We start from the raw sequence: 14,334 nt of genomic DNA, 5'->3' as shown, positions 1-14,334 counted from the left end.
ATGACCTGAACCATCTACCTGCACACAATGCATTCACGAAAGCAGCTGAACCGGATCCTGCAAAGAGCCTGCAGCGCACATCCTGAACGTCCGGACTAGCTACGCCAAATTACGCCATTATCATTACTTTTTTTGCATGCAATGACATCAGAGATTAGAAAAAGGGTCTTACCTGTGACAGAGATGATCATCGGTGCCTCCAGCGGTCTGTCATTGTCCAAGTCCTTGTTCAGCCGCAAATCCCCCGTGTCCTCATTGAGCAGCAGCAGATTGAGCTCGTTTCCAGACTGAAACGTGTACCGCAACTTATCCGACACGTCCGGGTCATGGGCAGGTACCCTCCCGATTATTCCTGACGGGAAACTGTTGGACTTGTTTGTGACGTAGTTGTTGAAAATGATCTCAAAGTCTTGCAGCACTGGCCTGTTGTCGTTCATGTCCACCAGCCTGATGTGCACGGTGACCCGGCTCACTAGAGGCGCCGAGGTGGCCTGGACCACGATGACGTACTCTGTTCTGGTCTCATAGTCCAGGTCTATGAGTGAATAGAGTTCGCCGTTGAAGATGTCCAGCTCGAAAATCTGTGGAAAGTTCCCTTCGACTATCTGATACATGATTTGAGCGTTTGTGCCCTCGTCCGGGTCGGTGGCAGTGATCCGGGCAACGACGGACCCTAATGGGCTGTTCTCCTCCACATGGATAAACAACTCATCCTTCTCAAACACCGGGGCGTTGTCGTTTATGTCCTGAACAACCACATGTATGGGGACAGCTGCTTTCAGAGGTGGAACCCCCTTGTCCACAGCAAAGGCCTTCAGATTGTAAACAGGAACATTCTCTCTATCAAGCTTGCGAGCCGTTCTGATAATGCCAGAATACTGCTCGATAAAGAAGTCCCCATCACCGTCATCACCGCCCAGGAATGTATAGCTTAGCCTTCCATTTGAGTCGGAATCTCTGTCTGATGCAGAAATCTGGAGGACGCTAGTGTAGACAGGAGCATCTTCAAAAACGCTGCCTTGGTACATGTCTCGTAGAAACTGAGGCGAATTATCGTTAGCGTCCACGACGATAATCTCCACGTAGGTGGTGTCGGATTTTTGTGGGATACCGTTGTCTCTGGCGATGATAGCCAACGTGTAGGACGCCTGGTCTTCATAGTCAATCTCCATCTGGGTCGTGATGGCACCGGTGTCTGAGTCTATTTTAAACTGAGGAACGCTGTCCTCCATGATGTATGTGATGCGAGCATTTTCTCCCGTATCTTCATCCGTCGCGCTAATCACAACCACGGTGGATCCAACGGGTTGCTCCTCACCGAGCATCACTTGGTAGTTGGCACTCTGGAAGACGGGTCTATGCGTGTTGGCGTCCGTGACGTTAATAAACACCTGCGCAGTGTCCGAGCGGGTTCCGTCGCTGGCAGTGACTGTCAAGACATACTGCCGTTCCTGCTTGTAGTCCAATGGTAGGGCCAGAGTGATGAGACCACCACCGCTCTGGCTGGTGATGGCAAAGCGGTTCCTGGTGTTGCCGCTGGAAATCTGATAGGTCACTACACTGTTGACGTCGCGGTCCAGAGCAGTCACTGTGAGCACGCTAGTCCCTACGATGGCATCCTCGTTGATTTTAAGTGAGTAGATCTTCTCTGTAAATGTAGGCACGTTATCATTTACATCCAGCACAGTGATGCTAACACTCGCTGAGGACGACATGACAGGAATGCCGTTGTCTCTCGCTTCCACGCCGAAGCTGTAGAACTCAATAGTCTCCCGGTCCAGCTCTTCACTTGCTGTAATCCACCCGGTGCTGTTGTTGATGGTAAACGGGAAACCAGGAGTAGTATCCGTTAGCCGGTATTCCAGTCTGGCGTTCTCCCCAAAATCACCGTCGATTGCTTGAATGTGAATGACAGAGTAGCCGATGGCCACGTTTTCCAGAACAGTAGCCTGGAAAGGCGTGCTGACAAACATGGGGGAATTGTCATTGACGTCCACCACCTGTACCACCACCATCCCAGTGCCGTTGATCAGCGGAGGCCTGCCGCCATCCTGCGCCTTTATTCTCAGATTATACTCGCGGATCATCTCATAGTCCAGAGGGTTGATGATGTCAATGACGCCAGTGGGGGAGTGGATGTAGAACTGACCTTTGACATTGCCGCTGATGATGCTGTAGTGTACTTTAGCGTTGTTCCCTTCGTCTTTGTCTGTCGCCTCCACTTGGATGACTTTGGTGTTGATGGCCACGTTCTCCTGCACCTGTACGACGTATCTCTTTTTGCTGAATTGTGGGTAGTTGTCATTCTCATCCTCCACAGAGATGTGGACCGTCGCCGTGGCACTGCGAGGACACGGATCCTTGCCTTGGTCGTTAGCCTCCACAATCAGCTGGTACTGAGCTCTCGTCTCCCTGTCTGGTCGCTCTCGGATCCTCACCAAGCCGTTACGGGGATCTATCTCGAAGACGTTACCGCCGTCGCTGTTTATTATTTTATAGATCATGTTAGCGTTAGCGGGGGCGTCCCCATCGGTGGCGCGGATGGTCATCACCTCAAAGCCGACTTCTACATTCTCACGTATGCTGACTCTGTACTCGTTCTGCTCAAACACCGGGCCGTGGTCGTTGGTGTCGCTCACAGTGACAGTCAGGTAAGAAGTGGCTTGTCTTCTCGGCGTTCCGTTGTCACGGACTGTCACTTTAAAAACATGCGTGTCTTTGACTTCCCTGTCTAAAGCCTGAATGGTTGCTATGCTGCCTGTCTGAGTGTCAATAGTGAAGAAGTCATTCGACCTGCTGTCAAACAACGCTTCCATGCCGTACTCCAGCCTCCCTGCCTCGCCATCATCCGGGTCTGTGGCTTTCAGGGTGATGACCCGCGTCCCGGCGGGTTCATTCTCAGGCACCGACACCTGGTAGTTGGGGAGCTGGAACTGGGGGGACGTATTCACCTGTCGCTTACCTCTCCGGATTGATTTCCCAGTGATTTCCTGAGTTGTCGCTTGTATGAATCCATCTTTAGGCACGATTCCAAAAGCCAAAGTGAGCTGCATGTTGAGTCGGACGCCTTCAGAGCTGTGCAGCGGGCAATCCAAATCCACTGTCCTGATGCTTTCAGGACACAAGTCCTTGGCCAAAAATAAACCTCCATGTCTAAACAGCGCAGCAAAATGTTGTCCAACACACATGGTGTCCAGGAAGGAGGTGCTCCTTGTTAAAGAAGGCAGAAGTTCTGTTGCGTTGAAAAGCAAAAACCCTGCAGGTAGACAGGAAGTTGCCTCCACTTTTAAAGAGTGTTTAATGTGAATGTCCACCTTGTCTGTAGATGTCTTTCTCTTGTATTTAATAAAACAGTCCTGTCCGTGGACAAACACGTTTAAATGTGTCAAGATGACATCTCCAGAAGTCAACGAGTTGCTCCTGAAGTGAACAGGCGCGGGGTTCCTCGTCATGCGCGCACACTCCACTTTCTGGGACAGTCTGATAGTTCCACTCTGCTTCCCGACTTGGAAAAGTCCCCGCGTGGTTTCAGGTGATAAAGTCCTGTCCAGTTTATACGTCCATCCCGGTCCGAGGGACAGGTCGGCCAAGAGAGTGCCGGGTTGCAAAGTCTCCGTGAGGTGAAGATCCAAACATGCCACAAGCTGCGCGTGGAGGAAGGCACAGACCCCAAACCAAAAGCTCCACAGCTCCATGCTTGACAAGAGTAAAGTTGGATTTGTTAACTCTTCTTCTCCCAGCGGCGCGTTTTACTTTTATCCTTCATGTTGGAAGTTTTAACGTGTATCCATAGTGTCAGTGGAATCCACGGCGCACAGCAGCTGCGTTCCCAGCCTGTGGAGTTTTAAAATGACTACAAAATGGCTCCGCGGCTCTCTTGCGTCTATCCTCCTCCTCCTCCTCCTCCTCCTCCTCCTCCTGAGGAGCTCATTAGCATAAACCTGCTGGGTCCCCCTCCGAGAGGCTTTCACGGGGGGGGGCTTTTTTTCTCATGGAGATTTAGGAAGTGGTCCTGAGCGGGTGACCAGTGCGCACAAGTGCATTGTTAGTCTAATAAGGTGAGCGCTTGTTTTAAATTCCTAATGCACTTTAAAGACTCTTGCTGCCTTTTCTTGCAACCACACCGCATAATAGCAGCAGATTAAAGTGCAGGGAGGACCAACCTCGCAAACTATTTGGTTATTTTAACACCATGTATTTTAAAAACATTAACTATGTCACTTAAAGAAAATAGATGTTTTGTCCAGATGTGATTCCTTTTAATCCCCAAACTACGGCCCGAGGGCCAGATCCGGCCCCTCCACATCCAAAATCCGGCCCACAGGAAGTCCCAAGTAATTTTTTTTTTTTTTTTTTAAATCTTTCCTTTCTAATCCATTTTCTACCGCTTGTTACTTTTAGTGTCTCCTAGCCGCTCAGGCAAATCATATTGTCTAAAAATTAATTTTCCCATCGATAGCGTGACAATGTTAAATGTTGATGAACATCAATGTTAATTGATGTTAAATGACAAAACAGATTATAAAGACAATGTGTATGTATGTACCGTATTTTCCGCACTATAAGGCGCACCGGATTATTAGCCGCACCTTCTATGAATTACATATTTCATAATTTTGTCCACCAATAAGCCGCCCCGGACTATAAGCCGCCCCGGACTATAAGCCGCGCCTACGCTGCGCTAAAGTGAATGTCAAAAAAACGCTGCGCTAAAGTGAATGTCAAAAAAACAGTCAGATAGTTCAGTCAAACTTTAATAATATATTGAAAACCAGCGTTCTAACAACTCTGTCCCAAAATGTACGCAAATGTGCAATCACAAACATAGTAAAATTCAAAATGGTGTAGAGCAATAGTAACATAATGTTGCTCGAACGTTAATGTCACAACACACAAAATAAACATAGCGCTCACCTTCTGAAGTTATTCTTCATTCGTAAATCCTTCGAATTCTTCGTCTTCGGTGTCCGAATTGAAAAGTTGCGCAAGCGTGGTATCCAAAATGGCCGGTTCCGTCTCGTAGAAGTCATCGGGAGTCAGTGTCGCTGTTGTTCTGTGAATCCTGCCTTCCGGAAAGCTCGGACCACAGTTGTGACCGAAATATCTGCCCAGGCATTTACGATCCACTGGCAAATGTTGGCGTATGTCGTCCGAGGCTGTCTGCCCGTCTTAGTGAAGGTGTGTTCGCCTTCGGAGCTGTGTGAAAAAAGCCACCCGGCCTCTTCGCGTAAACTTCCCTTAACCACTCGCTCATCTTTTCTTCATCCATCCATCCCTTCGAGTTAGCTTTTATGATGACGCCGGCTGGAAAGGTCTCTTTTGGCAAGGTCTTCCTTTTGAATATCACCATGGGTGGAAGTTAGCATGGCAAGCTAGAACCACAGTGAAGGATGACTTCTCATTCCCTGTGGTGCGAATATTCACCGTACGTGCTCCCGTTCCACAGTGCGGGTCACAGGAATATCAGTTGCTGTGAAATACGGTAGTAATCCGTGTGCGGATGGAGAGATTGCGTCTTTTTATGAACCGGATCGCTTAGTAGGAGCCATTTTGTGGTCTTTACAGATGTAAACAGGAAATGAAACGTACGGTGATATCCGCGCGTTTTTACTTCTTCTTCCGGGGGCGGGTGGTTGCTTACAGTAGAAGAAGAAGCGCTTCCTGTTCTATGGGGGCGGGTGCTTTCCTTGGCGGTTGCTTGCGTAGAAGAAGAAGCGCTTCCTGTTCTACCGGGAAAAAAGATGGCGGCTGTTTACCGAAGTTGCGAGATCGAAACTTTATGAAAATGAATCGTAATAAAGCGCACCGGGTTATAAGGCGCACTGTCAGCTTTTGAGAAAAATTGTGGTTTTTAGGTGCGCCTTATAGTGCGGAAAATACGGTATGTATATTAGAGATGCGCGGTTTGCGGACACAACCGCGGAGTCCGCGGATTATCCGCGGATCGGGCGGATGAAATTAAAAACAATAAGATTTTATCCGCTCGCGGGTCGGGTCGGGCGGATTAATTAGATTTTTTTTTTTTTTTTTTGCGGGTGGCAGTTAAACCAATTCGGAAATATATATACATAGTTAAATGTTGTTACCCACATACGAAAAACGAGCAGGCACCTGCTGCATATGCCACAACAGAAGAAAAAGAAAAGAAAAGAGATGGACACTTTTACGGAGCGGAGAAGGGACGCCTCGCCGGGGTCCGGGACCGAGGCCCCTTCCCCCGAGAGGGCCCCACCGGGAGCCGTAGCTGAGGCGATCCGCGAGAAGGGCCCGACGCACGTCCAGGGTCACTACCGCGCCCACCGCACCGACACCCCGCCTCGTCCGCTTTCGCAGTGCGCTCACGAAAGGGGTGGGGCTCACCCTGGTTGATATAGAGAGCAGGACGGTGGCCATGGAATTTCATTTAAGGTTTGTGATAAACCATCAAACTCATTCGTTAAAAGGACTCTATAGTAGTATAAAGCAAATTTTTCTGGACATTATCATGCAAGAAAAGTTTATTTTTGGGATCGCGATCACCGCGTAATGATTTTTAAAGGTTGCATTACATTATTAACTGTCCCATGTGATCAGCCAGTGCGATTGGAAGTCCATGCTCAATTATTGCCTCCGTAAATAAAACTTCGGCATTTATCACATCCAAAGAATCTGTTTGGGCGACGAAAAACGTTGAAAGTTTTCCACTTGTATCGCTAGCAACGGCATTAGACTTGTGTTTTTTTGTCCCAACGTGGTCTTTTACATCGCTAATTCCTCCGTGTCCGATCGAAAAATCTTGTCTGCACAAGGTGCAATTCGCGTAGTTTTCACCCTTTTTTTTTTTTTTTAATTAATATTAGATATATAACAGCGGGCGGATGGCGGGCGGGTGCAGTTCTGATCAAACGTTACATCGGGTGGATGGCGGATGGTTGACGACTTTCTGACGCGGTTGCGGATGAAATAAATTGCCTATCCGCGCATCTCTAATGTATATGTATATATATATATATATATATATATATATATATATATATATATAAACGACATCATCTGGTACAACCCCCCATACAGCAAAAACGTCTCAACGAACATTGGACACAAATTCCTCAATCTGATTGACAAACACTTTCCCAAAGACAACACCCTAAGAAAAGTATTCAACAAGAACAACATTAAATTGAGCTACAGCTGCATGAACAATATACGACAAATCATCTCAAACCACAACAAAACAATTGCAAATGAGCCGTCGGCCCCCAGACAGAGCGACTCCAAAACCAACAAAGGATGTAACTGTCGAAAGAAACCTGATTGCCCTCTCAACGGGGGGGTGCTTACAAACATCAGTTGTCTACCAATCTAAGGTAATACGCAAGGACATTAACACATCCGACACATATGTAGGATTAACCGAGGGAGAATTCAAAACCAGATGGAACAATCACAAGGCTTCTTTCAGGAACAAAAACCTGTGAAATACCACAGAACTCAGCAAACACATTTGGGACCTCAAAGACAATAATGTTGAATATTCAATAACATGGCAAATTCTTGCATCCAGCACACCTTACAATAGTGGTAATAAAAGATGCAACCTATGCTTGAAAGAGAAACTGTTTATTATTTACCGTCCAGACCTGTCATCCCTCAACAAGCGCAGCGAAATTGTAACAGCATGCCGCCATAGACGGAAACACCTCCTAGGTAACACATGAGCCAATCACCACGCCCCTAGGCCAGCCTGTACCCACCCACTCTGTGCCCTATATAAACCATGGTATGCGAATGCTCCCATTAAACTCTCCTGATGATTGAGGGTACCCCCCCTCATGAAACAGGCCTGTAGAGATGAAATAGTCTTGTGATTTTTTTCCCACACATACATATATTGCGCTCTACTACGGTATCGAGCACTATTTTTTGGATAACCTTATTAAGACATATATATATATATATATATATATATATATATATATATATATATATATATATATATAGGGATGTCCGATAATATCGGCATTATCGGCCGATAAATGCGTTAAAATGTAATATCGGAAATTATTGGTATCGTTTATTTATTATCTGTATCGTTTTTTTTTGTTTTTTTTTAATTAAATCAACATAAAAAACACAAGATGCACTTACAATTAGTACACCAACCCAAAAAACCTCCCTCCCTCATTTACACTCATTCACACAAGAGGGTTGTTTCTTTCTGTTATTAATATTCTGGTTCCTACATTATATAACAATATATATCAATACAGTCTGCAAGGGATACAGTCCGTAAGCACACATGATTGTGCGTGCTGCTGGTCCACTAATAGTACTAACCTTTAACAGTTAATTTTTACTAATTTTCATTAATTGCTAGTTTCTATGTAACTGTTTTTATATTGTTTTACTTTTTTTTTTTTTATTCAAGAAAATGTTTTTAATTTATTTATCTTTTTTTTATTATTTTTTTTTAAAAGTCTTCAACATACCTGGTTGTCCAAATTAGGCATAATAATGTGTTAATTCCACGACTGCATATATCGGTTGATATCGGTATAGGTAATTAAAGAGTTGGACAATATCGGAATATCGGATATCGGCAAAAAGCCATTATTGGACATCCCTATATATATATCCCAATATATATATGGAATGGATGGAATAAATATTATTATACAAATAGATGGAATAAATGGATGGATGGATGGATGTTTCACCTTAAAATACAGAATCATGAAAAAACAGGTATAGCTATACATTTTTTTAGTGGCGGTGTCAAATGGAAGAGCGAATTGTATATGTCCTTCCTTCCTTCCTTCTTTCCTTCCTTCCTTCCTTCCTATTATCATCTGTTATGAGCCGCCACAAATAAACACTGGGAAATGCTGAATACATTTTTTTCTTTTGATATTTGATGCGCAATGTGGCTTTTACATATTTTTTTATACATTTTAATGAACTAATATAGGATAAACTAAACATTATTCATGTTTTGTTTCACCTTAAAATACAGAATCATGAAAAAACAGGTATAGTTATAAATTTTTTTAGTGGCGGTGTCAAATGGAAGAGCGAATGATATACGTCCTTCCTTCCTTCCTTCTTATTATCATCTGTGATGAGCCGCCACAAATAAACACTTGGAAATGCTGAATAAATTTTTTTTCTATTGATATTTGATGCGCAATGTGGCTTATACATATTTTTTATACATTTTAATGAACTAATATAGGATAAACTAAACATTATTCATGTTTTGTTTCACCTTAAAATACAGAATCAGGAAAAAACAGGTATAGTTATACATTTTTTTAGTAGTGGTGTCAAATGGAAGAGCGAATGATATACGTCCTTCCTTCCTTCCTTCTTTCCTTCCTTCCTCCCTTCCTTCCTTCCTATTATCATCTGTCATCGACGTCCCACTGGGGTGAGTTTTTCCTTGCCCGTATGTGGGCTTTGTACCGAGGATGTCGTTGTGGCTTGTGCAGCCCTTTGAGACACTTGTGATTTAGGGCTATATAAATAAAGATTGATTGATTGATATATATATATATATATATATATATATATATATATATATATATATATATATGTATGTGTGGGGAAAAAATCACAAGACTATTTCATCTCTACAGGCCTGTTTCATGAGGGGGGGGTACCCTCAATCATCAGGATATATATATATACATACAGCCTGGCCCCCGGCCAAATTTTTTTAACCCAAATGCGGCCCGAGTCAAAAAGTTTGGGGACCCCTGCTTTAAATCATTGGCACAATTTTCTATTGAAATACATGTTTAATTTTCATCTAATTAATTGAGGAATACAATCTTAAAAACCGACTATTATTTTATAACCACTGTAAAATATACAAGCAATTTCCTTTTTAACCTCTAAAGGCCTTAGTGGCCACATGCGTGGACAGCACCTTTTAGCTCTTATTTCCAAAATTGTGTACACTTCTGAATTGGGGTCTTATGGCCCTTATGTGGACACTTACATTGTCATCTGGTGGTGTCAGAAGAGTATAACATACAATGGAATATGGGGGAAAAAAAGTGTAAAAATAACAATTAGCATGTCACTAAACATGAAGTACACGTTTGTTACTTATGGACTAAGTACATCATATAAAAAGATGATTGTTAATTTTTTTAGATTCTAATTAGGGTCCAATAAGCCCAAATAGCAAAGAGAAATTTTAAAAAAAAGCACGTAAACAAACAGTTTGAGCCTTAAGAGGTTTAACAATTTAACCACATTTATAATTACTTATTTGAATTTCACAATTTTATAAAGGGCTGTTCTTTTTTTTCCCCATTTAAAAAAAAATGAGTTGGCTTTATATATAATTCATTTGGGCCTAAAAAACAGTATCAGTAATGTTTACCTTGTGCAACATTGCCCCCTGTGGACAAAAGCTGCACTAGAAGCACACTGCAGAGTATGCTTGTATTGCAGCCTGTACTGTACTATCAGGACATGTTATTTTTAGACTTAGACAAACTTTATTGATCCAAAAAGGGACATGTTCCACACAGTAGCTCAGTTACAAAGGATGGAAAGTGTAAGGATGGAAAGGATAATGCAGGTATAAAGTAGACTAAAAATGTACCGTAGTAGCAATATAAAATATAATATACATGCAATATTTACATATTATATATACAGTATATAATATGTACTGATATATATTTTTATGTAATATATACAATATATAACAAGTACCATGTACCATACTACAGCATATGTAACAGCTTACTATACTTAAGAAAACACGTTAGTTTATCAAGGAGCACTTAAAGAAATAACACTTTTACGACTGGTCCCCCTTTTTTTTTATAGATATTGAACTGCAGGAATAAAAAACCTTGCAAACTATTGATTAATTCAGTGACAAATAATCAGAAGTAATCTCCAGGAAAACTAATTTCCTTTCATATCTCAGCACAAAACACCCTAATTCTAAAGTAATTTACACCGTCATGTATTTTTATTGAAACATTTGCCAGTAAAAATGCGAAGAAAAAACAAATTATACACTTCTATTTATGTATTACTATTGTACAGTTTAATCCATATAACGTTTAAAATAATTATTTCACATTTTAATAAATTATTTGGCTTTATATTTACTGTAATTAATTTGGGCCTAAAATAACTACACTGCAACAGAAAACTTTACCCAGAGCAGGGTTTACCTTGTGCAACACTGCCCCTTGTGGACAAAAGCGACACTACAAGCATGTTTGTACTGTACTATCAAGACAAGTTACTTCACTATACTTAAGAAAACACGTTAGTTTATCAAGGAGGACTTAAAAAAGCACTTAACTACTTTCCCTCATATTCAAAAAAGGAAAGATTAGCTAAATATTAAAGTGCAGAATTAAAAATTGGTTAGTTTGTTAAAAAGTAATCTCCATGAAAACTAATTTGCTTTCATATCTCAATACAAAAGACCCCAATCTTAAAGTAATTTACACCGTCATGTAGCTTTATTGGTACAAATTGCTTGTTAAAATACAAAGAAAAAATACATTTTGAATTTATTTACTGGCATTTTAGTTTAATTAAATAAATATAAAGTTTTGGTAGATATTTTACATTTTAATAAATTATTAGGCTTTAAACTGAATTAATTTAGGACAAAAAAAATACAACTTTAAGGTTAGCTTGTGCAACATTTCCCCCTGTGGACAACAGTTGCACTACACGCATGCTGCAGAGTGTAGTACAGCCTGTACTGTACTAATATGACAATTTTACTATACTTATAAAGTTTTGGGACTAACGCGTTATTGTAACGCTGTTAGTTTCGGTGGTAACTAGTAATCTTTTTATATTCAGTAACTCAGTTACCGTTACTACATGATGCGTTGCTGCGTTATTTTTTATGTAGTATCGGCTAAAAACAGAAGATCTGAGTGTGTTTTATTGGAGAGTTGCAGTGTCGTCCTTGTGATTCTTCCTGTGTCACAACGGGGATAAGAGAAGAGGCGCCGTGTGTGTGTGTGTCTGGGTGTGGGTGTGGGGAGGGGAGGAGGGGGGGCGTGTCTGTGTTTACTAACAAGACATGGTGCAGCTGAAGCAGAGTTTCTTAACATGGAGATATTTTAGACTGACCTCCTTTTTTCCCCGGACATGTCTTCTTTTGCGGGGCTGTCCGGGCGGAGTTTCTTAAATGCCTCAAATGTCCGGCATTTAGAGTTAGGATTGCGTGTATTTTCAATGTACATTCAGGGTAAAGAAGGGGTTGAAAACAAAACAAATCGTGCGCACGCGGCAGCATTCGTGAGGGAGGGGCAGACAGAAAGAGCGAGAGAGCGAGGGAGTGGATTGATTGATTGAGACTTTTATTAGTAGATTGCACAGTACAGTACATATTCCCTACAATTGACCACTAAATGGTAACACCCGAATACGTTTTTCAACTTGTTTAAGTCGGGGTCCACGTTAATCAATTTCTTTCAAACTGTCATTGCTCAAAACATAATATTGAATCAAAATCAATGTTATTATGAATTATTGACCTATCCAAGGTTCCGATTACTTCACATCAAATATTCCACTTTGAAAAATATTTTTTGGTGGAAGATTTTGCATATTTTGTTTGTTTGCCTTTAAAAACATAGTTTTGTTTGACAAAAAAGGGGGGGAAACAAACAAACAAAAAAACATAAAAAAACTAAAACCTTTTGAAATGAGAAATAGATCTGAAGTTGATGTAGACTCCAGAGATTTAAGCGTTAAATATAAAATGTATGTATGCCCTGGCACACCATTTCATGACAGAAGCAAAACACTTTTTACACTTGTATACTGAAATAAATACACCTTCAACTTATTAAATAAAAACATAGAAAAAACTGAAAGAAAGAAGAAATTGAATGAATGTTTATAACTGAATACATGTACATATGTATACAAATTTGTTTTCTTTTTTTAATTTTTTTTTTTTAATGAATTAAGTAACGTTTATGACAACCTTTTTCCAAAACACAATATAGAATGTGAGATACAACAAGTTAATGCATAGGTTAAATTTTTTTTTGCAAAAAGCTTACAAAAAAGTGGGACCCCAAAAATTTACTGTAGGACCCCATTTTTATGACTTGATGGGGTCCCTGGGACCTGATCAACAGATTGTATTATTCTCCAGTGCAATAACAATATTGAAATGAAGGCTAAAAGGGCATTAATGGGAGCTTTAAAAAAAAACAAGAAAAAAAGAAGTAACTAAATAGTTACTTTTCACAGTAACGCATTACTTTTTGGTGTAAGTAACTGAGTTACTTTGGAAATAAAGTAACTAGTAACTGTAACTAGTTACTGGTTTTCAGTAACTAACCCAACAGTTAGTTTATTAAGAAACATTTAAAATAAGAAAGATGGCATTTTAAAGATTGTCCTTCCCTTTTTTTAAACAGAAAACAGTAGCAAGATATTGAAGCGCATGAATAAACAAAACCCGTACAAACTATTGACTAATTTGGCGAAAAGTAATCAACACTTATCTACATGAAAATTAATTTGCTTTTATATCTCAATACAAAAAAACACTCTAATCTTAAAGTAATTTATAGAGTCGTGTATCTATCTGTATTGGCCCTGCGATGAGGTGGTGACTTGTCCAGGGTGTACACCGCTTTCCGCCCATGTGCAGCTGGGATAAGCTCCAACCCCCCGCAACCCCAAAAGGGACAAGCGGTAGAAAAATGGATGGATGTATTTGTATTAAAATATTTGCTAGTAAAAATGAGAAGAAAAAAAACAAATACATTTTCTATGTATTCCATCCATCCATCCATCTTCTTCCGCTTATCCGAGGTCGGGTCGCGGGGGCAGCAGCCTAAGCAGGGAAGCCCAGACTTCCCTCTCCCCAGCCACTTCGTCCAGCTCTTCCTGTGGGACCCCGAGGCGTTCCCAGGCCAGCCGGGAGACATAGTCTTCCCAACGTGTCCTGGGTCTTCCCCGCGGCCTCCTACCGGTCGGACGTGCCCTAAACACCTCCCGAGGGAGGCGTTCGGGTGGCATCCTGACCAGATGCCCGAACCACCTCATCTGACTCCTCTCGATGTGGAGGAGCAGCGGCTTTACTTTGAGCTCCTCCCGGATGTCAGAGCTTCTCACCCTATCTCTAAGGGAGAGCCCCGCCACCTGGCGGAGGAAACTCATTTCAGCCGCTTGTACCCGTGATCTTGTCCTTTCGGTCATAACCCAAAGCTCATGACCATAGGTGAGGATGGGAACGTAGATCGACCGGTAAATTGAGAGCTTTGCCTTCCGGCTCAGCTCCTTCTTCACCACAACGGATCGATACAGCGTCCGCAATACTGAAGACGCCGCGCCGAT

General features: G+C 41.9%; 1 protein-coding gene across 4 annotated transcripts in view; it reads right to left on the bottom strand.

The window, feature by feature from the left end:
- The window catches only part of celsr1a (cadherin EGF LAG seven-pass G-type receptor 1a), a 258,208-nt gene extending 254,360 nt beyond the window's left edge, over positions 1 to 3,848 (bottom strand). For all 4 annotated transcript variants that reach the window (XM_061959763.1, XM_061959765.1, XM_061959766.1 and 1 more), the window contains exon 1: positions 173 to 3,848. In XM_061959763.1, coding sequence (XP_061815747.1) covers positions 173 to 3,695 — 3,523 coding nt within the window. In that variant the 5' untranslated portion in view covers positions 3,696 to 3,848. The remainder of the gene's footprint in view (positions 1 to 172) is intronic.
- Between the last annotated feature and the right edge of the window lie 10,486 nt (positions 3,849 to 14,334).

The sequence above is a fragment of the Nerophis lumbriciformis genome, linkage group LG05, assembly GCF_033978685.3.
Source record: "Nerophis lumbriciformis linkage group LG05, RoL_Nlum_v2.1, whole genome shotgun sequence".
NCBI lineage: Eukaryota > Metazoa > Chordata > Actinopteri > Syngnathiformes > Syngnathidae > Nerophis > Nerophis lumbriciformis.
Note: the sequence above shows the minus strand (reverse complement) of the source record. Positions and strands in the feature narration are given on the sequence as shown.